The sequence below is a fragment of the Salmo trutta genome, chromosome 6 (genome assembly GCF_901001165.1).
Source record: "Salmo trutta chromosome 6, fSalTru1.1, whole genome shotgun sequence".
Lineage (NCBI taxonomy): Eukaryota > Metazoa > Chordata > Actinopteri > Salmoniformes > Salmonidae > Salmo > Salmo trutta.
In genome coordinates, this window is record NC_042962.1 from 53,212,533 (window position 1) to 53,237,713 (window position 25,181).

At 43.6% G+C, this 25,181-nt stretch overlaps 1 protein-coding gene across 1 annotated transcript in view; it reads right to left on the reverse strand.

The window, feature by feature from the left end:
* The window catches only part of LOC115196274 (prostaglandin F2 receptor negative regulator), a 49,460-nt gene extending 27,136 nt beyond the window's left edge, over positions 1-22,324 (reverse strand). The window contains exons 1-4 of the mRNA XM_029756940.1: positions 21,977-22,324; positions 16,703-17,071; positions 8,061-8,459; positions 6,460-6,819 (exon numbers count right to left, since the gene is read on the reverse strand). Of these exons, the coding sequence (XP_029612800.1) occupies positions 6,460-6,819; positions 8,061-8,459; positions 16,703-17,071; positions 21,977-22,016 (1,168 nt within the window). The 5' untranslated portion in view covers positions 22,017-22,324. The remainder of the gene's footprint in view (positions 1-6,459; positions 6,820-8,060; positions 8,460-16,702; positions 17,072-21,976) is intronic.
* Positions 22,325-25,181: the final 2,857 nt, after the last annotated feature.

The window sequence follows — 25,181 nt, forward strand, 5'->3', positions numbered from 1 at the left end:
ACACAGTGTATCAATGTTAAGTGTCAGTGGTGGAGTCTCAGTAGGTGATGGGGCTGGTATCTCAGTCAGACCTCTAGTCTACAGATTGTCCCTTTATGCTCCAATGAACAGGGAACACACATATTCCTTGCTCTCGATTAGTGTGTGTGTGTATTCGTGGGTTTTCTGCGTTGTGTCATTTGGACGTCACAGGGGCTGAATCATGCACTGTCACCATCTGCTACACTGCTGTGAGGATCATCACAAGCTCATCTGTGAAAATCCTCCTTCCTTTGTGAGGAGAGAATCCCTGCCAATTACCCATGTGCCCATTCCTCCGCTCTCGTCCCCTTCTCTCTCACACACACACACACACACACACAAGATCCATTAATAGACCAAAGGAAGACTCACAATGCAGAACGACTCAAACACATTTCCTGCTAATGGCCAACAAATGGAACGAAACATACATTATAACAAACTCACGTGCCCACACAAGTACACAATCACCCACCCACCCCTACTTACCCAAGACCGGATAAACTGAGGCATTATACACAGGACAAGAGCTGTTCCAGGGCCATTTGTTAAGAGAATAGAAAGCTGATATCTAGTCCACCCAGTAGAGAGCTGATAGTAGAGAGCTGATAACAGGCAGTGAAGAACACTACTCAGCTCTGATAAAGAAGGTAATGGCCCTCAACAAAAACAAAGACTAATGCACATTTTGAAACAGAACAACTAGGTTTCCATTAGCCTGGCTGTGGTTCCCAACTGGTTGGTATGGACCACAGAGATGTAGAATACATGAAATGTTCTTCATACATATAATTATATGGACCTACTGCTGGGTTGTGGCTAAAGACTGGGGTGCCATGCACTCTAGCTAGAACCACGGGTCTGTTCACTTGAAAGGTCGTATTGAAAGACAGACATGGTTTGGGTATAGCCTGGCACAGCATAGGGGTTGACAGCCACTGATCTACAAACTAACCACATTCAGGATTATGTGCTTGCTTGCCTTAAGAGTGTGACATATAACAAAAATACAAGCGCACACACAGGCTAAACAGACAGACACTTCAGAGGACATTTCAGTTGATTAAAAGCTCTGATAAAACTAGTTTGTGTTTCAATTGATTTGGATCAGACCTGTCTTAGGGTTGTGTCAGCAGGGGCAAGCTGACGCACTGTTAACTGCCAGATATCTCTGGGGGGGGATGTGTGTGTGCGTGAGTGACTCACTGTTAATACAGGTATGGAGTTTCAACAGGAAACACAGCCTGGCCTGTGTTTGAAATAGGTCATCCAATCAGTACGTCAGAACGAAGAACATAAAATGTGTTGTACTTTGACCTCGTGCAGTAAGGGAACAATATACTTCAGCCACCATGTTTCCCTGGGAGCTAAGAGTGCGACACAGTGTGTGACGTTTGAGTGGAGTTCTGCTCCATTTTCAAGTGTTTCGGTATATTACCATAAAGATACCATCCGTTTCTAAACAGACAGGAACTACCTGACCATCTCAACTCTAGAGACGTTTACTAAACGTACTAGAGTTGTTCATGCTGACTACCACACAAACCAGACGTAACTAATGAAATTCTGTTTCATGAAAATAGTTAGACATTGGTGCCGATAAATAACAAAAACACACCTAAGCGTACGTGTCTGCACACACACACGCTGGGCAACACAAACTAAAACGCCAAGGGGAGATTTCATTATTAGGACAGAGCAAGCAGGTGTTCTATCTGGAGTGAAGACAGAGACAGATGGATGAGCGAGGCGAGAGAGAAAGAAAAGGGACTAAGCATGTTCTAAGGAATGTTCTCAGAGGACCCTCTCCACTGCCAAGACGCTCCGGCCTTCATCGGAGGGTCTCTGGTTTCACTGGGGTGTTTGAGCATGTGGTGTGTGTGTGTGTGTTGAATCAGATATGACCCAGAGTGCATTCCTCCACCCAGTCAACACCCTCCATCATCACTTTTCCTCCATTCCCTCAGCTGAAAGCAGCCACTGAGCATCCTGAAGCCTGACTCAGACATGAAGGTGATATGGAGAAAGAACCAGTGGTGGTCGGTGCCGTTTATGATGAGGGAGAATGATCATTTATTTTATGATCATAGCGCCTTATTTCCTGTTATAGCATATTGGATTCACCCAGCTCAATGTAACATTGATAGGTTTAGGCTACTACATGATACTCTAATCTTCCCTATACCCATCATGAGGTTGCTACAACCAAGCCTATGACTGAAAGTTAACAGGTCATTTTGTCCAGATGGAAGGTGAACCTTCAACCTAGGTCTGGAGGTAATGAGAGCTCTGGAGCAGGTGTTCGTCAAGGATCTCTCTGTACTTTGCGCTGTTCATCTTTGCCTCGATCCTGACTAGTCTCCCAGTCCCTGCCGCTGATAAACATCCCCACAGCATGACACCACCATGCTTCACTGTAGGGATGGTGCCAGGTGTCCTCCAGGCGTGATGCTTGGCATTCAGGCCAAGGAGTTTAATCTTGGTTTCAACAGAACAGAGAATCTTGTTTCTCATGGTCTGAGAGTCCTTTAGGTGCCTTCTGGCAAACGCCAAGCGGGCTGTGATGTTCCTTTTGCTGAGGAGTGGCTTCCGTCTGGCCACTCTACCATAAAGGACTGATTGGAGTGCTGCAGAGATGGGAGAACCTTCTAGAAGGACAACTATCTCCACAAAGGAACTCTGATAGAGTGACCATTGGGTTCTTGGTCAATCAAGTTGTAGAAACATCTTAAGGATGATCAATGGAAACAAGATGCACCTGAGATCAATTTGTCTCACAGCAAAGGGTCTGAATACTTATGTAAATAAGGTATTTTTAATGTTTAATAAATGTGCAAACATTTCTAAAAACGTGTTTTCGCTTTGTCATGGGTATTGTGTGTAGATTGCTGAGGATTTATTTTTATTTAATCAATTTTAGAATAAGGCTGTTGCGTATCAAAATGTGGAAAAAGGGGTCTGAATACTTTCCGAAGGCACTGTATACTACCATTTCCTCAGCGTAGGTGGTCTGAATTTCATGGGATTTGGGTGCGAGTGTGAATGTGTGTGTGTCTTCCAGACGTAGGCACAGTTCCTCTTCCACTGATGTCTGACCTTGCCTACGACCCTCTCCCACTAGGCTTAACCCAGGGCACTTCTCTCAACATGCACAATGGCAGACAGAAAACACATCTAGTAACCACCAACACATACAGTTGGTGAGTGTGTTGGTGTCGGGCTCTATGGTACTAGAGGGGAAGTCCTACACTCTGGCTACGCATTCCTTTCCTCCATGACCGTTTTCACTGCACAGTGTTTGGTGTGTGTGTGTGTGTGTGTGTGTGTGTGTGTGTGTGTGTGTGTGTGTGTGTGTGTGTGTGTGTGTGTGTGTGTGTGTGTGTCAGAGGAGCATCATGTTTGGGACTGTAGAGAACCAGCACCAGGCAGACCTAGTTCCAGAGCAGATTTAACCCCACAGCTACTGCAGCACAAACAGCTACTGTGTGGAGCATTCAAGATCTGAATTCTAAGATAGCATGATAATAAGCAACCTAGTGTATGAAACTAACGCAATGGACTTTATGGCACTTCCTCACACAGAAATACAACGCGTAGCCAAAGCAGCGATTCTAAACTTCTGGATTGCGCCGCCAATTTGGGTCACAGGAGGTTTCTTCAGTGTTTTTAATATAAAACACTATTAGCAATGCTATTTTGGAATCTCTAACCAGTGAGTATTACTGTTAGTGAGTTTTTACACTGAAAATTAGAACCTATGAAAGCTCAAACCAAGTTTATTCTTCCCAGAGGTTCAATACAGCTGCATTAGACAAAGACATTTCATACTTAACCCTCTCCCCTATGTTGAGTCTCCCACTACACATCTGAACAAACATTGTATCTTTCTTGCTAGGCAGGAAACTAAGTGATACAGGCCATAAACTTTTCCTTCTCCCCTTATCAATGCCTGCCACGTGATCATTTCCCCTACACTCAGTACGTTCCAAGGTTAACCATCAACTTCTGGTGTAGCCCCTCAGCTATGACACCCCTCAGGTCTCTATTACAACTAATGATTAATAACATTTCAAGTTCAGAAATCCAAACCTATCATTAACATTCTTCATCAAGAATATGGGCACGATTTAATTAATGACAATGAAAGAGGTTGGAATGTTGTTCCCTTGTCATATAATTGCTACATTTACTAACATATATATTTTTTTAAATCCAGATTGTATTTTGTCGATTTTTTTCGACATGAGAATATTGGGTTGGGACTGAGACAACCTGGTTCAATTTGGGTCCCGAGGAAAAACCAGTTGAGAACCACTGGCCTAAAAAGGTCATGAAAATCGCTCCCAAACTTCTCCATTGCAAAATGTTTTGCTACGGTGGTCACTAATGGATCCCTACACGACCACCCACACACTCTGAAGGATGGCATGAGTGACACCACGGCACCTTGAACCTGTCAGGTCATATACATTGAGGGAAAAAAAGTATTTGATCCCCTGCTGATTTTGTACGTTTGCCCACTTACAAAGAAATTATCAGTCTATAATTTTAATGGTAGGTTTATTTGAACAGTGAGAGACAGAATAACAACAAAAAATCCAGAAAAATACATGTCAAAAATTTTATTAAATGATTTGCATTTTAATGAGGGAAATAAGTATTTGACCCCTCTGCAAAACATGACTTAGTACTTGGTGGCAAAACCCTTGTTGGCAATCACAGAGGTCAGACATTTCTTGTAGTTGGCCACCAGGTTTGCCCACATCTCAGGAGGGATTTTGTCCCACTCCTCATTGCAGATCTTCCCCAAGTTATTAAGGTTGAGGCTGACGTTTGGCAACTCGAACCTTCAGCTCCCTCCACTGATTTTCTATGGGATTAAGGTCTGGAGACTGGCTAGGCCACTCCAGGACCTTAATGTGCTTCTTCTTAAGCCACTCCCTTGCTGCCTTGGCCGTGTGTTTTGGGTCATTGTCATGCTGGAATACCCATCCACGACCCATTTTCAATGCCCTGGCTGAGGGAAGGAGGTTCTCACCCAAGATTTGACGGTACATGGCCCCGTCCATCATCCCTTTGATGCGGTGAAGTTGTCCTGTCCCCTTAGCAGAAAAACACTCCCAAAGCATAATGTTTCCACCTCCATGTTTGACGGTGGGGATGGTGTTCTTGGGGTCATAGGCAGCATTCCTCCTCCTCCAAACACGGCGAGTTGAGTTGATGCCAGACGGGCATGTATATGTATTCTTGAGCAGGGGGACCTTGCGGGCGCTGCAGGATTTCAGTCCCTCACGGCGTAGTGCGTTACCAATTGTTTTCTTGGTGACTATGGTCCCAGCTGCCTTGAGATCATTGACAAGATCCTCCCGTGTAGTTCTGGGCTGATTCCTCACCATTCTCATGATCATTGCAACTCCACGAGGTGAGATCTTGCATGGAGCCCCAGGCCGAGGGAGATTGACAGTTCTTTTGCGTTTCTTCCATTTGCGAATAATCGCACCAACTGTTGTCACCTTCTCACCAAGCTGTTTGGCGATGGTCTTGTAGCCCATTCCAGCCTTGTGTAGGTCTACAATCTTGTCCCTGACATCCTTGGAGAGCTCTTTGGTCTTGGCCATGGTGGAGAGTTTGGAATCTGATTGATTGATTGCTTCTCTGGACAAGTGCCTTTTTTACAGGTAACAAGCTGTGGTTAGGAGCACTCCCTTTAAGAGTGTGCTCCTAATCTCAGCTCGTTACCTGTATAAAAAGACACCTGGGAGCCAGAAATCTTTTTGATTGAGAGGGGGTGAAATACTTATTTCCCTCATTAAAATGCAAATCAATTTCTAACATTTTTGACATGTGTTTTTCTGGATTTTTTTTTGTTATTCTGTCTCTCACTGTTCAAATAAACCTACCATTAAAATGATAGACTGATCATTTCTTTGTCAGTGGGCAAACGTACAAAATCGGCAGGGGATCAAATACTTTTTCCCCCTCACTGTACAGTTACACGCTACACCACCGCTTAGGTCCCAGAGCGACCATGCTGTCATTGTAAATAAGAATTTGTACTTAACTGACTTGCCTGGTTAAATAGAGGGAGGGAGCGAGCGAAACAGGGTGTAAAACCAGAGAAAGGAGTTAGCTAGGCCTTAACAGGCATGAATAATCAATATTTTTCACTGTGGGGGCAGGTATGTCAGAAAAAATGCTTGACTAATGGATAGGCTCACTCTGCGGGTGCCTGTGTGTGATGTGTGTGTTCGTTCCTGTGTGTCCCTGTGTAGTACAAGGCATCACTGATGTACTGCCATGGTGAGGCATGTGTGTTCAAAGTAAGCCTAGTGAGAGGCCAACGCTATTAATAGTATGTTAGATATGGTAATCTTGGTTGGACTGCATTTCAAGACCTGAAAAACATACAGTAGATATTTTAACAGCACTTTCACTCACTGATCTGTGTGACTAGAACTTGTACTGGGTTGGAGGTCTTCTCTGCAGCCTGGTACCATCTTCCTCCTCCTCCGACCCAGGCCCGGACTCTACAGGAGTACAACCCTTTGTCAGACCCCCTTACCCCCCTCACCACCAGCCTAAACTCCCCTGGCCCCATCCGCTCCAGCCCCACCGAGGGGGACCCGTTTGAGACCACCCCGTCACGGCCCAAGCTGACCGCTGTGCGTCCGTCCACAAGCCAGGTGACCTCCAGGGCCAGGGAGGCCAAGTTGCCGGCGGCGACCAGGCAGGTGAGGGTCAGGGTGTCGTCCATGTTGAGCGTGGTGTTGGACTTGGCCACGACAGACAGGGAACGAGCTGGAAGGCGGAGGGAGAAGACAAAATTGCTGCCGTTAGAACCAATAAACAAGGAAACAACCCCTAGGTCCTAACTGCTAGACACCTGGAGAACTGGACCGGTTGGATAAGTAGAAGCAAAATGGTGAAAATATAGAACATTCTAGCACAGTTGAATATGGAGATACAAGTACTCAACACATCAAGAGAAGACGGAGTAGAAGGGATTCAAAATGTAAAACTTGATTAAAACCATCCAGATCAAAAGAACCAACAGTGAGAAGTTGAAAGACCCACATATAGAAGATCAAGGATTACCATTGATTAAAAAGCCAATTTCAAAAGCTCTAGAACCCACAAAATGTCAAGTATAAATGGGCAACAATTAAAAGTGAATATACGCCGAGAACAATTTAGGCTAAATGTTAACTGAGTTTCAAAGCTATGGAAAGAAAAGTCAAGGAAAATCACATTAAAACATGATACGACTCATGACTCCAGAGACTGAACTGAAGCTAAACCCTTTTGAGGGGGTTTATATTTCTCAAATTAAATTCTTGATACTGCTACTATAGGAGACTGGGATATCTGGTAGGTGAGATGACTTCACTATGTATGTTTAGACAAAAGAGCCCAGACAAAAGCCCTTGTTAGACTTCTCCAATCCTCTTTACTTTAGCATCTCAGTAGACAGTCAATAGTGGCTGCTTGGCTACACTAGATACAGAATGTAAAGGAAGGCCCATTCCCTCCATGTTGTCTTCCTGCTGAGCTAGTCCCTCTGTCTCTCACCCCATTTTAAATCACTCACCATGCAGGAGAGGGTTCGGGGGATATGGTGTCCCAGGCAACCACTGTGTGTGTGTGTGTGTGTGTGTGTGTGTGTGTGTGTGTGTGTGTGTGTGTCGGGGGTTCCTCACACACCCAGGGATAAAGGCCTGACAGGGGGAGGGGCTGAGATAGATCTCTAGGTCAAGAGCCTCTCCAACACAAAGAAATGCTGCTAGGCTAAAATAAAGTAGGGGCCATAGAAACGACTCTACCATCCCCCAGATCCCTCTCTCAACTGGTCCTAACCCTTCCATATTTTTACGTCTGTAAGGTGGAAGCAATATTGTGGAAGCTCCATCGCACTGCTTATACCAATCCAGACCGTACAGATCTGCAAATATCTCAGGGTTAAGGTCAAAGGGGAGAGATTTAGGATTGGCTGAATGTTTCACACGCTAAAGTACATACAAGACACACCCCATCCCCTTTACCTGTAGGTGTGACTGCCACAGCTCCCATCTCCACAGTCTTCTCCACAATGCTCTTCCACTGACCCCCTTCCTCGTGAATCCATTCCTTCCCCGTGCACACGTACATCCCTGCATCAGCCTGCGTCACCCCGGCAACAACCAATCCAAACGCCCCATCTCTGCGAATAGCCAATCGGAGCCCTCTGTCAGCGTAGCCACTTCCTGTGACCACATCCCCATCTGGGCCAACGGTCAGGATGTCCACCAATGGGATACCTGGTCTCCGTAGCGACCAGGTGACGGACAGGTAGGTGGGATCAGTGAAGTGGCGGGTGACGTTGCAGTAGAGGGTGATGTCGCCACCCTCGGGGACCACGGGCTCTGGGGCCTCCGAGGCCACCTTCAGGGTGTTAGCAATGACTGTAGGGAAAGGACAAACAGTTACACACACACACACACACACACACACACACACACGGCTAGCGTCGTTCATTTGCTGCTTCACTACAGCGACGTGGTTCTTTACTGCATGTAAAATGTCATGATGACAGAACGCTAACAGATGTTGCCGTAAACCAACACATCTCAAAATGTCATCGTGTTCATTCTTCTTCATCGCCAAGAGCCATTACTGCTTTTATAATCCATGAAAAATCTATTAATACCGATGTCAAGCTTACATATGCACATCTTCCCCTTTCCTAACCCCCCCAAACACACAAAAAAAAAAAACCGGTTTAGGCTGTCAGTGAGGGGTGTAATGGGGGGGGGGGGGGGGAACTGCTGTCAACAGTATGTGTAAGGAGGGTTTAGATTTGATAATCACATCAGAGGAGAGAGAAGCCCTGTTTACTCTGACCGTCACAGCTGAATAAACAGAAGATAAATAAGAGGGGGGGGGGGGGGAAGAGCGAGAAAGAGAGCGAGAGACAGGCAATGTATGCCTGTCACTCTCTCACAATGTCTGTTCATCTCACTCCCTCACTCTCCCTCAGCCGCTAAACAAGATTGATACACTGCTTTGAAGTGTTCATATTCTGATGAACCTTCTTACTCTAAGCTCAGTAAGCTGCCATTCTACCAAGTCTTTGATTTTAGACTTAGTGTCCTGGAGCTGCCAAATCACTGTCACACTCAGTTAAAAATCTCCCTTTCCCCTAACTAGCTAAACATATTCCTGTATGTGTCCGGGTATGGAGAAAGTGAACATCGCACAACAGAAAGCCATTAATCTTGAATGTGCTGAAAGCCATTCAGTGGATCATGAATAGTTGTCATAGCAGAAGACGCAAATGTCAGAGGTGTATGTGTGTACAGTGCATTCGGAGGTATTCAGAACACTTTACTTTTCCACATTTTGTTACTTTAGAGTCTTATTCTAAAATGGATTCATCATTTGTTTCCCTCAATCTACACACAACACCACATAATGACATAGCATCATAGCCTAGAAGACTTGAGGCTACAAGCTCGGCACACCTGTATTTGGGGAGTTTGTCCCATTCTCCCATGCAGATCCTCTCAAGCTCGGTCAGGTTGGATGGGGAGCGTTGCTGCACAGCTATTTCACGTCTCTACAGAGATGTTCGATCGGGTTCAAACCGGGCTCTGGCTGGGCCACTCAAGGACATTCAGAGACTTGTCCCGAAACCACTCCTGTGTCATCTTGGCTGTGTGCTTTGGTCATTGTCCTGATGGAAGGTGAACCGTCACACCCCCAGTCTGAGGTCCTGAGCTGGTTTTCAAGGATCTCTGTACTTTGCTTTGTTCCATCTTTCCCTCAATACTGACTAGTCTCCCAGTCCTTGCCGCTGATAAACATCCCCACAGCATGCTGTTGCCACCACGCTTCACTGTAGGGATGGTGCCAGGTGTCCTCCAGACGTGATGCTTGGCATTCATGCCAAATAGTTCAATCTTGGTTTCATCAGACCAGAGAATCTTGTTTCTCATGGTCTGAGAGTCCTTTAGGTGCCTTTTGGAAAACTCCAAGAGGGCTGTCATGTGCCTTTTACTGAGGAGTGGCTTCCGCCTGGCCACTCTACCATAAAGGCGTGATTGTTGGAGTGCTACAGAGAAGGTTCTCCCATCTCCACAGAGGAAATCTGGAGCTCTGTCAGAGTGACCATCAGGTTCTTGGTCACCTCCCTGACCAAGGCCCTTCTCCCCGATTGGCCAGCTCTAGGAAGAGTCTTGGTGGTTCCAAAAACTTCTTCCATGTGTTCTATGGGACCCTTCAGTGCTGCAGAAATGTATTGTTACCCTTCCCCAGATCTGTGCCTCGACACAATCCAGTCTCGGAGCTCTACAGACAATTCCATCGAACTTATGGCTTGGTTTTTGCTCTGACATGCACTGTACACAGGTGGAATCCAATCAAGTTGTAGAAACATCAAGGATAATCAATGGAAACATTACATTTGACATTTTAGTCATTTAGCAGACGCTCTTATCCAGAGCGACTTACAGGGTTGTGGGAATCGAACCCACAACCCTGGCGTTGCAAACACCATGCTCTACCAACTGAGCCACATGGGACCATAAACAGGATGCAACAGAGCAGGATGCACCTGAGCTCAATTTCAAGTCTCAAAAGGGTCTAAATACTTATGCAAATAAGGTATTTTACACACACACACACACACACACACACACACACACACACACACACACACACACACACACACACACACTTGAAGTCAGAAGTTTACATACACTTAGGTTGGAGTCATTAAAACTCGTTTTTCAACCACTCCACAAATGTCTTGTTAATAACCTGTTGGGGCTAGGGGGCAGTATTTGCACAGCCGGATAAAAAAACGTACCCGATTTAATCTGGTTACTACTCCTGCCCAGTAACTAGAATATGCATATAATTATTGGCTTTGGATAGAAAACACCTTAAAGTTTCTAAAACTGTTTGAATGGTGTCTGTGAGTATAACAGAACTCATTTGGCAGGCCAAAACCTGAGAAGATTCCTTACAGGAAGTGGCCTGTCTGACCATTTCTTGCCCTCCTTGATCATCTCTAACAAAAACAGGGGATCTCTGGCATGACGTGACACTTCCAACGGCTCCCATAGGCTCTCAGAACCCGGGAAAAAGCTGAATGACGTAATTTCAGGCCCAGGCTGAAACACACTAGCGCGTTTGGCAAGTGCTCTATCAGAGGGCCATCAGACTGAGGCTCGTGCATGAGGGGATAGCATGCTTTTACTTTCACTCTCTTTGTAATAAAAAACGATTTCCCGGTCGGAATATTATCGCTTTTTTACGAGAAAAATGGCATAAAAATTGATTTTAAACAGCGGTTGACATGCTTCGAAGTACGGTAATGGAATATTTCGATTTTTTTTGTCACGAAATGCGTCGTGCTCGTAACCCTTATTTACCCTTTCGAATAGTGTCTTGAACGCACGAACAAAACGCCGCTATTTGGATATAACAATGGATTATTTGGGACCAAACCAACATTTGTTATTGAAGTAGAAGTCCTGGGAGTGCACTCTGACGAAGACAGCAAAGGTAATAACATTTTTCTTATAGTAAATCTGACTTTGGTGAGTGCTAAACTTGCTGGGTGTCTAAATAGCCCGGCATCACAGGGCTAGCTATCTACTTAGAATATTGCAAAATGTGCTTTCACCGAAAAGCTATTTTAAAATCGGACATATCGAGTGCATAGAGGAGTTCTGTATATATAATTCTTAAAATAATTATGTTTTTTGTGAACGTTTATCATGAGTAATTTAGTAAATTCACCGGAAGTATTCGGTGGGAATGCTAGTCACATGCTAATGTAAAAAGCTGGTTTTTGATATAAATATGAACTTGATTGAACAGACATGCATGTATTGTATAACATAATGTCCTAAGATCGTCATCTGATGAAGATCAAAGGTTAGTGCTGCATTTAGCTGTGGTTTGGGTTTATGTGACATTATATGCTAGCTTGAAAAATGGGTGTCTGATTATTTATGGCTGGGTACTCTGCTGCCATAATCTAATGTTTTGCTTTCGTTGTAAAGCCTTTTTGAAATCGGACAGTGTGGTTAGATTAACGAGAGTCTTGTCTTTAAAATGGTGTAAAATAGTCATATGTTTGAGAAATTGAAGTAATAGCATTTCTAAGGTATTTGAATAGCAAGTGTCCCACCGAGCCCAGAGAGGTTAACAAACTATAGTTTTGGCTAGTCGGTTAGACATCTACTTTGTGCATGACGCAAGTAATTTTTCCAACAATTGTTTAGACAGATTATTTTACTATCACAATTCCAGTGGGTCAGAAGTGTACATACACTAAGTTGACTGTGCCTTTAAACAGCTTGGAAAATTCCAGAAAATGTCACGGATTTAGAAGCTTCTGATTGACTCAAATGATGTCAAATAGCCTATTGGAGGTGTACCTGGGATGCATTTCAAGGCCTACCTTCAAACTCAGTGCATCTTTGCTTGACATCATGGGAAAATCAAAAGAAATCAGCCAAGACCTCAAATTGTAGACCTCCACAAGTCTGGTTCAACCATGGTAGTAATTTCCAAACGCCTGAAGGTACCACGTTCATCTGTACAAACAATAGTACGCAAGTATAAACACCATAGCAGCCGTCATACCACTCAGGAAGGAGACGTGTTCTGTCTCCTAGAGATGAACGTACTTTGGTGAGAAATGTGCAAATCAATCCCAGAACATCAAAGGACCTTGTGAAGATGGAGGAAACAGGTACAAAAGTATCTATATCCACAGTAAAACAAGTCCTATATTGACATAACGTGAAAGGCCACCCAGCAAGGAAGAAGCCACTGCTCCAAAACCGGCATAAAAAAGCCAGACTACGGTTTGCAACTGCACATGGGGACAAAGATAATACTTTTTAGAGAAATGTCCTCTGGTCTGATGAAACAAAAATAGAACTGTTTGGCCATAATGACCATTGTTATGTTTGGAGGAAAAAGGGGGATGCTTGCAAGCCGAAGAACACCATCCCAACCGTGAAGCACGGGGTTGGCAGCATCATGTTGTGGAGGTGTTTTGCTGCAGGAGGGAATGGTGCACTTCACAAAATAGATGGCAACATGAGGAAGGAAAATTATGTAGATATATTAAAGCAACATCTCAAGACATTAGTCAGGAAGTTAAAGCTTAGTCGCAAATGGGTCTTCCAAAAAGACAATGACCCCAAGCATACTTCCAAAGTTGTGGCAAAATGGCTTAAGGACAACAAAGTCAAGGTATTAGTGTGGCCATCACAAAGCCCTGACCCAGTGTTGCCAACTAATTTTCAGGGTAAGTTGCTAGAGGCAGGTTGATTTGTTGCTAAATGACGTTGTGATGTCATTGCGTGATAACGAAAAACTGCGTCATTACGTAGAATACACAACGTTACTCAAATTGACTGGCCATGTCGGCAAAAAATATGATTTGACATTTGTTCCGGTACAGACTCCCACTCTTTTCTGTACATTTTTGATTGAGGCATGTTGATTGATGTTGTAAGGTCTGTTCAAGATCAAACATTCGTGGCCAACTATATTCATTGGCTTTGGCTCGTCGAACCCGTACTACTGCAGTCAACCAACAATGATTTGCAATTTGCTGAAATTGCTGCTGGCCTGCTGCTGCCTTGTGCACGAGCTGAGCACCTGCTGCTGACGTCACTCACAACGCTCTTTTGCAGCCAGGCACGTGTGTTGTGACTGAGTGTGTGACAGAGAAAATCGTTTTTGTGTCATTTAGAGGGAAAATGCGTGCATTTTAGCATTTGAGTCACTTTTCAAAAGTTGCTAAAAAAGTTCAAAATAAATTTTTTAAAGTAGCTAAATTTGTTGCTAGAGGCTGTTTGAAAAAAAAGTTGCCAGGGTAGTCTGAAAAGTTGCTAAATCTAGCAACAAAATTGCTAAATTGGCATCACTGCCCTGCCCTCAATCCTACAGAAAATTTGTGGGCAGAACTGAAAAAGCATGTGCGAGCAAGGAGGCCTACCAACCTGACTCAGTTACACCAGCTCTGTCAGGAGGAATGGGCCAAAATTCACCCAAACTTATTGTGGGAAGCTTGTGGAAGGCTACCCGAAACCTTTGACCCAAGTTAAACAATTTAAAGGCAATGCTTCCAAATACACTCAATTCGTATGTAAACTTCTGACCCACTGGGAATGTGATGAAAGAAATAGAAGCTGAAATAAATCACTCTATTATTCTGACATTTCACATTCTTAAAATAAAGTGGTTATCCTAACTGACCTAAGACAGGGAATCTTTACTTGTATTAAATGTCAGGAATTGTGAAGAACTGAGTTTAAATGTATTTAACTAAGGTGTATGTAAACTTCCGACTTCAACTGTATAAACACACAAAATTAGAAAAACCTGTTTTTGATTCGTCATTATGGGGTAGTGTGTAGAAGAGAGAAAGAATTTTTTTTTAAATCAATTTTAGAATAAGGCTGTAACGTAACAAAATGTGGAAGAAGTCAAGGGGTCTGAATACTTTTCGAATGCACCGTATACATGTCAAGGCCACTTTAGTCGGGTGGAAAAAAAATTGATAGACAAGTGAGCCAGACAAGTGAGCCAAGCAAACAAAACTGAAAGTGTTGGAAAATGTTGTTTGCCGTCGACACACCCATAGGAGAGGTCAGTAGACTGCCTCACCTACACAGGTGACTCTTCATACCAGAGTAAACTAATTTACACTACATGGTGTTACATCAATGGAGCAGCCAACTTCGCCAAATGGGAGATGATTTAACAAAAGCGCATTTGCGAAAAAAGCACAATCGTTGCACGACTGTACCTAACCATAAACATCAATGCCTTTCTTAAAATCAATACACAGAAGTATATATTTTTAAACCTGCATATTTAGCTAAAAGAAATCCAGGTTAGCAGGCAATATTAACCAGGTGAAATTGTGTTACTTCTCTTGCGTTCATTACATGCAGAGTCAGGGTATATGCAACAGTTTGGGCCGCCTGGCTCGTTGCGAACTAATTTGCCTGAATTTTACGTAATTATGACATAACATTGAAGGTTGTGCAATGTAACAAAAATATTTAGACTTATGGATGCCACCCGTTAGATAAAATACGGAACGGTTCCGTATTTCACTGAAAGAATAAACGTTTTGTTTTCGAGATGATAGTTTCCGTATTCGACCATATTAATGACCTAAGGCTCGTATTTCTGTGTGTTATGTTATAATTAAGTCTATGATTTGATAGAGCAGTCTGACTGAGCGATGGTAGGCACCAGCAAGCTCGTAAGCATTCCTTCAAACAGGCCTTTCGTGCGTTTTGCCAGCAGCTCTTCGCAATACTTCAAGCATTGCGCTGTTTATGACTTCAAACCTATCAACTCCCGAGATTTGGCTGGTGTAACCGACGTGAAATGGTTAGCTAGTTAGCGGGTGCGCGCTAATAGCGTTTCACACGTCACTCGCTCTGAGACTTGGAGTAGTTGTTCCCCTTGCTCTGCATGTGTGACGCTGCTTCAAGTGTGGCTGTTGTCGATGTGTTCCTGGTTCGAGGCCAGGCGAGGAAAGGGACGGAAGCTATACTGTTACACTGGCAATACTAAAGTGCCTATAAGAACATCCAATAGTCAAAGGTATATGAAATACAAATCGTATAGAGAGAAATAGTCCTATAATAACTACAACTTCTTACCTGGGAATATTGAAGACTCATGTTAAAAGGAACCACCAGCTTTCATATGTTCCCATGTTCTGAGCAAGGAACTTACACATTAGCTTTCTTACATGGCACATATTGCACTTTTACTTTCTTCTCCAACACTTTGTTTTTGCATTATTTAAACCAAATTGAACATGTTTCATTATTTATTTGAGGCTAAATTGATTTTATTGATGTATTATATTAAGTTAAAATAAGTGTTCATTCAGTATTGTTGTAACTGTCATTATTACAAATAAATCCAATTTAAAAAAAAGGCCTAATTAATCGGTATCGGCCTTTTTTGGTCCTCCAATAATCGGTATCGAAAAATCATAATTGGTCGACCTCTAGTTCAGAACAGGGCAACAGTCAGCTCAACAGAAATAACAACCCCCATTTGACATGAGATAAATACACCCATCTGGCATCTGCTCTTTAAGTGTGTGTGTGTTGGAAGACTGAACATGTGTGAACATGAGTGAAACCACCACTTGATCACCTCTCACTAGTGTTTCCCCAAAGCAGCAGATCTAGGAACCGGTTTTCCCTCCCAAAAGCAGATTAGCATAATTGGGGTTAAAAGTTACATAGCTGATCCTGAACCAGTCCATCTAAGGAAAGTGCAACTGTGTCCATGTAAGTGTACTGTAGTGTATACAGTATATATGCGCACACGTGTGTGTGTGTGTGTGTGTGTGGTCTGACAAACATACCAGCTTAAGAGAGCGAGTCATGTGTAAGCAATAGATATGAGCCATGTTCAATAGACCACACAAACCACAACAAGAGAACATGAACACACAGGCACTGTATGGGTCTTCCAACCCAGCCCACCTCAGTATGTAAACTAGAAATCATAATGGAGGTCTGACTAATCTAGTTTGAAGTTAAAACAGTTCTCCTAAACGGATACTCGGTGAGTCCACACTCGCTGATGGTTAAGACATTCAGTCTAGAAGTCTCTCTCATACTCGTGTCTGACCCACCTTTGAGCGTCACCCCAGCGTCGTAGTTCCCGCTGACGACAGAGTCCGTACTGGGTGTACTGCAGAGGTACGTGGCGCTGTCTGAAGACCTCACTTCCTGTATCCTCAGCTCCACCACGCTGTCCCCCAGCCGCACCACGCTCAGGTCACCACTGGCCACCCGGTCGCTTAGCGACACGTCCGAGTACTTTGGGTCGAAGGTGGAGATTACTTGGATAGACCCCGCCTCCCCCTGCTGCATGGTCCAATCAAAATCCTGCTCCCTGGGCCCCTCGTAGTCAGTGACATCACAGCGCAGTGAGACAGGTTGGCCCTCCACACGGAGCAGAGGGCCAGGGGACACAGACACCACCCTGGCATGGGATACACCTAGAGAGAACACACACGTCATTGACAAATACGCATACATAAAATCCACAGAATCCCCCACACAATGACAGTGTTCCTACCACATCAGACTTCCTTAGCTAACCTCTTGAAAGCCTCTCTGCTTAACAATATACATACAGTTGAGAGATACATGGATATATTTAGCACAGGGCAGGCTAAATATACACTTAGATACTACCTTTGGTTTGATTCCTCTGTGATTCCAAACCCACAGTGTGTGTGTGTTCTATAAAAACGCCCACATATTGACACCTGAACCCTAGCGTCGCTGCACTCAACGGGTGAATCAATAATCTGAAGTGGTTCCTCTCCTCGTCTCCTTTCCTTTATTCCCACTGACATATAGTAACAGGTGAAAGCAAACCCTATAGTAACCTTTTTAGACTGGAGTAGAAGGAAAGGAGTTGAGGAAAGGAAGCCACTACAGACTATTTAGACACACCCATACAGAGAGACAGTCTTGCTAGAGAAAGGAACAGCCTAGACCACTTACTCTAACTAGAGAGAGAACACCTACATGAAGTACAGGCTTGTTTTGATGGGCATGGGGAAAGAGTAGCAAACATGCACACACACCAGGCTTGTCTGAACAGGCAGAGGGGAAGAGCGTGCACATGCCATGGCCAGCATGGCGCAACACATGCTCCCCCACACACCACAAACCAAAGAACAGTGTCAGGAAAAATGATAGAGGTCAGCTCATTTGGCAAGAACAAAGTGAAGATGCACCACCAGTTTTCAAAAGAACAACCCCCCAGCACAGAAAAAGTCCCTGTTACATCCCAACTGGAACAACCAAAGAGCAAAGCCTTCTGGGAACATTTCCATAACGCTCTACTTCTAATGGTAACGTTGGCAGCATTCCAATATGATTCTACACCACTGCCTTAGTTGGACGTTTGTTGGGATCCTTAGTGATAAACATTTCACTTCAAAACGCCTTGTTGACATTAGGTGTACTTAACCCTTTTTCCTGTCCTGGCATTTTGGGACACTCAAGGAACTGGAGAAATAGACGTTTGAGGGAAGGTGGTCCATAAAACATTGCTGGAACAGTCTGGTTCTGGGGATGTCATCTCTTTGATTTACCCTACGTCATAAGAGAAGGGATATTATACTGGTCGGACACCACTTAGGCGTGTGACTAATATTACCAAGCAACTCTTAAGCCACTCTTATCCAAACAAAACAGTCGGAGTCGTAGGGCCACAGAGTAAACAGGCAATATGAGACAGCCCAGTTAAGGAGAGGAAAGTGGAGAGATTTAACTGGTCAGGTGGTCTATGAGTAGTCTAGTGGATCATGGATTTACCGCATCGGAACGACCAACTGAATCATACAGCATCGGAAGTCTTCCTGCTGTGTTCATTCTACAAACCCGAATAACGCAGGCCATCGGAACCTCGCTCACACACACACACAAATGGAAGAATGGGCAGTAGTACCCCATTCATAGGCGCCAACTGACGATACTATCTTCTGGCCCGGGGAGTTTTGTTCAGAGCCCCGACGCTTGCGGTACGATTGTGTTAGAATAAGGAACGCATCTTTCATATATAAATATATAATTATATATAAAAAAAAGTTGAAATTACTACACACCTTTTTAGGGTTAGTGTTCCCACATGGCCATATCACTTGTTTAGGGAAGACAGAAGTGGCCACCTGTGCTAATTAGCAGTCTAGCGTCCCCGAACACCTGTTTGCAATCTGAGGAAGTGTCGTTCGTCAACTGGAGGCACACACAGCTTGTTGATCTGTGCAAAACAGCTACATGAAGTGCATCTTTTTTTAATTTGGAAGATTCTTTCTTGCCAATATGAAAGATAAGGAGCATATGTTGCAAAAATTGTTAAAACACAGCGTTGGAATTGTAGTTAACATGGAGGCAACAATGGGCAAACGTAACTGCTGAAAACCATACATACAGAGAAGGGTTTTGGAGAGCTAGGGAAGTAGTACGTCAACCATTTTTGGGGAAGTGTGCATGTATTTATTGTTTAGGTCAGGGTTGTCAAAACTCATTTTGCCCCGGGGCCGCATTCGGTCTTCAAGGTCCGGGGGGCCGCACTGAAAAGTGGTTATATTGTCAAAATATTTGCTAAAAATATTCCTGCATCCATTGCTTTTTGGAATTTGACGCTCTGACTGTCTAGCTTTCATTTGTGATTTTATGCGAGCTGGACAGCCAATAAATTAATGTAGGTCCATTATCATTTCTACTGTTTCGATTTGAGTAATAAACAAAGTATTTTAAGTTTGTATATTAAATAAATGTGCAGTACTTGACACCCCTGGTTTAGGATATAGATCTAAAAATCATCAGCATGCTTCATATCGACTGGCGCCTAGCCAAACTGTTAGGAAAATCAAATGTGTGCTCCTGTACTCCCTTAAAGACCTTCGCTTGAAAAACAAATGTCATTAACTGACGTTTTTGCCATGGAGATCTTAGTCGCGCAATTTTATACTAAAGAAAAATATGAATGCAAACATTTAAGATGACTTACTGAGTTACAGTTCATAAGGAAATCAGTAAATTTAAATGAATTAGACCCTCATCTATGGATTTCACATGACTGGGAATATAGATATGCATCGGTTGTCATGGATCAGAAAACCAGTCAGTATCTGGTGCGACCACCATTTACCACGCAGTGCGACATCTCCTTCACACTGAGTTGATCCGGCTGTTGATTGTGGCCTGTGGAATGTTGTCCCACTCCTCAAATGGCTGTGCAAAGTTGCTGGATATTGGCGGGAACTGGAGCACGCTATCGTGCACGTCAATCCAGAACATCCCAAACATTCTCAATGGGTGACATGTCTGGTGAGTATGCAGGCCATGGAAGAACTTGGACATTTTCAGCTTCCAGGAATTGTGTACAGATCCTTGTGGCAAGAGGCTGTGCATTAGAATGCTGAGGTGATGGCAGCAGATGAATGGCACAACAATGGGCCTCAGGATCTCGTCACGGTATCTCTGTGCATTCAAATTGCCATCGATAAAATGCAATTGTGTTCGTTGTCCGTAGCTTATGCCTGCCCATACCATAACTCACCACCACGAGGCACTCTTCACAACATTGACATCAGCAAACCACTCACCCACACAATGCCATACACGTGATCTGAGGTGAGGCCGGATGGAGGACAATGGAGGGGCTTAATGGCGATGCATGGACAACCCCCCATCTGCATTGGCTGTGCAGTATTTACAGTGATATGGCGTCTACAGAAGTCAGGGCATTCATACTTCTTGCGGTTCGCTGAACAGCACAGAGTGGCGCATGGCAAGCCAGTACGAGCTCAATTTGGCCTCTGTGTGCCTACGTAATTGCGTCACAGAAGAAGTTGGCTCTTATGGTAGAGAAATTAACATTCAGTTCTCTGGCAACAGCTCTGGTGGACATTCCTGCAGTCAGCATGCCAATTGCATGCTCCCTCAAAACATATGTGGCCCTGTGTTGTGTGACAAAACGGCACATTTTAAAGTGGCATTTTATTGTTCCCAGCACAAGGTGCACCTGTGTAATGATCATGCCATTTAATCCGCTTCTTGATATACCACACCTGTCAGGTGGATGGATTATCTTGGCAAAGGAGAAACTATCACTAACAGGGATTTGTGCACCAAATTTGAGAGAAATAAGCTTTTTGTACATATGGACAATTTCTGGGATCTTTTATTTTTGCTCATGAAACATGGGTCCAACACTTTACATGTACACTGAACAAAAATGTAAACGCGACATCTAACTAAGTTGTTTGGTGCAGTATTTCAGTTAAAATAACGTGAAAACTCTTTGAATGACAGACTTTCCTGCAGAATCCATACTGCTGACCAGTCACCGACGAAATGGCGTAGACTCCTGCTTGCCTCAAGAAAATAATGAGTGGCCTAACAACCGGGGAAAAAAACGAAAAATATTCAGTTATATTATATGCACGAACTCTTCCGAACGGTTTCGGCTGGGAACCATGCGGACGCCTTTAAAGCAATAGGGAAGGGCGGACGGGCACACACCCCTGCTCCCGGAAGGCTGGAGACATGTTAACTGGAAACATTTGATAATCTCAAAGTATAACAATAATTTAAAAACTCAGACGCTCACAAACACACTGGCACAGGGAAGCCCTCTGCGACGCAGAGTATACGTTGACAGACACACACACTCCCCATCCTACACAATCTGACACCGCTGTGAAATAAAATGGGTCCGGTCAACTAAACGAAAAGGATATTCCTGCCTTGATCACTGAGATATGATAACCAATGACTAATAACAGAGAAGTCCATCAGTTGTGGATAGTGCGCCATTCCAAGTTCAACTACATTAGTTAAATTGTCAACTGACCAAGGGGATCTATGCGAATTGGACGGCTACCCATCGCGTGTTATGGTGTCTCCATGTAACTGGACCATTGTCAAGGCTTGTCATCTTAACTTTTAATTAATTTAATGACATCAATTATCTCGCTCGTTCTCCTTTGAACGATTAAAAGTGTTCGGCTGGGATTTGAGGCTCAGAGCTGGAATGGAAAATGGCCACACACCCTCACCTGTGACCAACCACGGTAGCCTATATGTAACGAGGAAGTTGGGCGTGGGACAATCTATTCACATTAAAAAGGCTCGTTTTGGGAAAAACTCCCTGTCATGTGTAATTAATTTAGGAGAAACAGCATGATCAGTAAAGATACGTTGATAGCGTTGCCTTTAAATTAATTTGACTAATTGCTTTGTCAATGGAGATGATCAGGTTTTAAGTGAAAACGTGCCCGCGTGTGCATGTCAATCAAATATTTCCCACTAAACTACAGCACACGCGTTATGACGACATTATCAGACCGTTTGACAACCCTTTTTCAAATATAACTTACCCATCGATAAAAACATGAGTAGAAGAGATAGATTTTCCATCCTCCAAATTCGCGTCTTTTTAACTCCCAGTTAGTTCCTTTGTCATTCAAATCCGCCACCGAGTGAAAGGAGTCCTCTCGGACCTTCAGTTCAAAATCCCAACTACCGGCGACCTCTCAGAAATCCCCAAAATGCTCTGTCCACGAGAACCGACACTGGCGAGTAGACGTTCAGATATCCGTTAAATGGACGCGCGTACAGTGAAAGTCCGCTGGTAGCGACCGTATACACTCGCATAATTCATACTGAGTGTCGTTAATCAGTGTTTGGTTTTGGAACGGGAGAGGGAGGGAACAACGTTGCTGTGTCCGGAAGTCAGTTTGGAGGAAGGGAGTAGCGGCGGGATTTTCACAGGTAGCTCTGTCCCAAATCTCATCTCATGTGGTCTCACTAGTGGCTATTTAGAGCGGAATAATAGGCCTACAGAATATCATCATCATCATCATCATCGATACAGTATGTGTAACGTTAGCCTATTGAAATGTTAGTCTTAAAGGGGAATTTAACTCAAAAACGATATTTTCATTAGTCCACTGTTGAGACAGGGGCGAAAATCTGATATCAACTTTGGGGGGGGACAATTACATGACATTTTCTCAAGAGCAATTCCTGAGGGGGACACCAAAAGTAGTGCTGTAACACATAGCCTACATTGTAATATGGTAAATGTATATTGAGGAACCAAAGAAATAAGGTGTTTGCCGTACTCCTAACTACCGGTACCCAAAACTACACAACTACTCACAACAGCAATACCATTGCTTTTAACAAATCTTAGTTCAGTCACCAGTTTAAGTTGAGAGTGGGGGTATAAATGGCATTTTCCAATTATGTTCCTATTTTACAAGTCAAAAAAATGGAGAACCTTTCATAATGTTGCCAAACAAAGACTCAACGAACTTACCTGAGACTCCCTGTCTCTGCCAGTCTGTCCCTGCATATCTGTCCCCAACTCTGCTGTCTGTGTGCCATCTGTTGCCTGCTCTGCCTAATGACATCATTGTGAAACATTTCCATTAGAATTTCATTTCTTTCTTATGAACATTTTATCAACTAGTCTTTGAGATATTAGGCTACTAGGGTTCTTACTTTGCGTTTTGGTGTACTGAAAAATACTCTGATGTCCGTCTTTTATTTTTCTGCCATTTTTCTACCTGGCTGGCTGGCTACACACACACACAGTGTGTAGGTTATTTACAGTAGGAGATGGGCTTCTATCATCTTATCTTTTATCATTCTATTTGGGCTTCGATCTAAGAGGTAGCTAGCAAATGTGAAACGGATTAAAATGACAAGAGTTGACACCTGTATGAGTTCACCATTTACACAACATATGCTGCAACCTTTTGTAATTTTAATAGTTTGTTTCATATTGGCTGGCTTCCAACAATAGCTGAATTTGCAAAGCAAGCGAGCACCAATTCCGTTTCAGTGGTGTTTGCTATAATCTTTGCTACCCGGGTTAAATAAAATAAATAAATAAAAGTTCCCTTGCGACAATTTAGCTTTTGCAACGAGACCATTAAATATATTTAAGACAATGGTAGAAGAGAGTGTAGTTCTGTTCAGTTTAGACTTCAGTTTATCGCTAACCTTATCACAGGGACTTTGAAGCACTAACTTACATCATCTGCATGCTGATCTCGGAATAAATTGACGATAGCAAAGATTCCATCTTTGACGAGGCCACATAAATGGAATAGGTACTAGCTAGCTTAATAGTTAATATTTGCGCGCTAGCTCTGCATATTCAGCTAGTGTGTGTGCGCGATTGACTGGATTAACCTCACGTCAGTTACGTTCATTGAGTGCCTTTCAGACAGTAGACACGACCCCTCTGTTACCTTGCCAGTGGATCAAACCATTGTGAGGAAAAGGGTGGGGGGGTCGCAATCTTTTGAAACTTAAAAACGCGCTATTAAGTGTCTATAATCAGCACAATTGCTTTCATTGCGTATTATTAATATTATTTGAATTACACAGTTATGTTTCAGTGATATATTGGGGGAGACAAATCATATTTTTCCCAGGATGGGGGGGTCGTGTCCCCCCCGTCCCCCCCGGGATTTCCGCCCCTGTGTTGATACAGTCCTAAAATGTCTGGCATGTCAGCAGTCAAGTTGTCAAGATATTATTCAAGTGTGGGTCTAATCCTGAATGCTGATTGGGTAAAACCACATTCCAGCTAGTGTCTATTCCACAAGTTATAACAAGCTACATCTATGATGTTAAAGTGCCTATTTACTCTGTTCCATCTGACTGCGCAATCCACTGTCTCATCAGCCAGGCAATTTATAAACATGACCTCCACTATAAAAAGCATCTAGATGTTATCTTACATTTCTTTTAGACTAACATTTAGTCATCAACAGCGGAGATTTGTATTAACCTTGCTGTCTGTCTCTCTGACATTTGCAACATTGTTTCAATATTGAAATTGGATCTCCAGCTGTCCCATAGTAATGAACATGTCGGGATGAGACAGACAGGCAGGCACCTTTTCTCAGCCAGTCGAAATCATGAGTCAGCATAATATTTATGTATATTTCTATCGACTGGGTCACGTCCATAGATACAGAACAGAAAGACACCACAAAAATAGTAAACAAACAAAAATTTGACCAACTGGGGACATTTTGTTTAGGGTTGGGGAAAATAGGATTTTTAATGTGACTGAATTTTTGGTAAGCTGTACACGACTGTGTGTGTGTGTGTGTGTATGTGTGCATGCGTGTGTAACTAAGCATTTCAATGTTAGTCTACACCTGTTGTTTACGAAGCATGTGATGAATAACATTTGATTTGAGCGTTGGTGTGTGTGTGTTGGTGTGTGTTTGTGTGTGCAGCAAGTGTGTGTGTTGGGGACAGGCGCACGGCTGGCAGGTGCCCAAAGCCAAACGGTGGATGTATCGGCTCACGGTCACATCACACACACAGTCACCCAGACCTCTATTTATACTGGGCCACACAACAGAGGGACTGACAACACACACACACACACACACACACACACACACACACACACACACACACACACACACACACACACACACACACACACACACACACACACACACACACACGGCTCTTGTCTTTCTGACCCATTTTCTCCTTACCTATCTTTAACATGGAATGCATGTGAATAACGTCTCTGTCTGAAGGCTG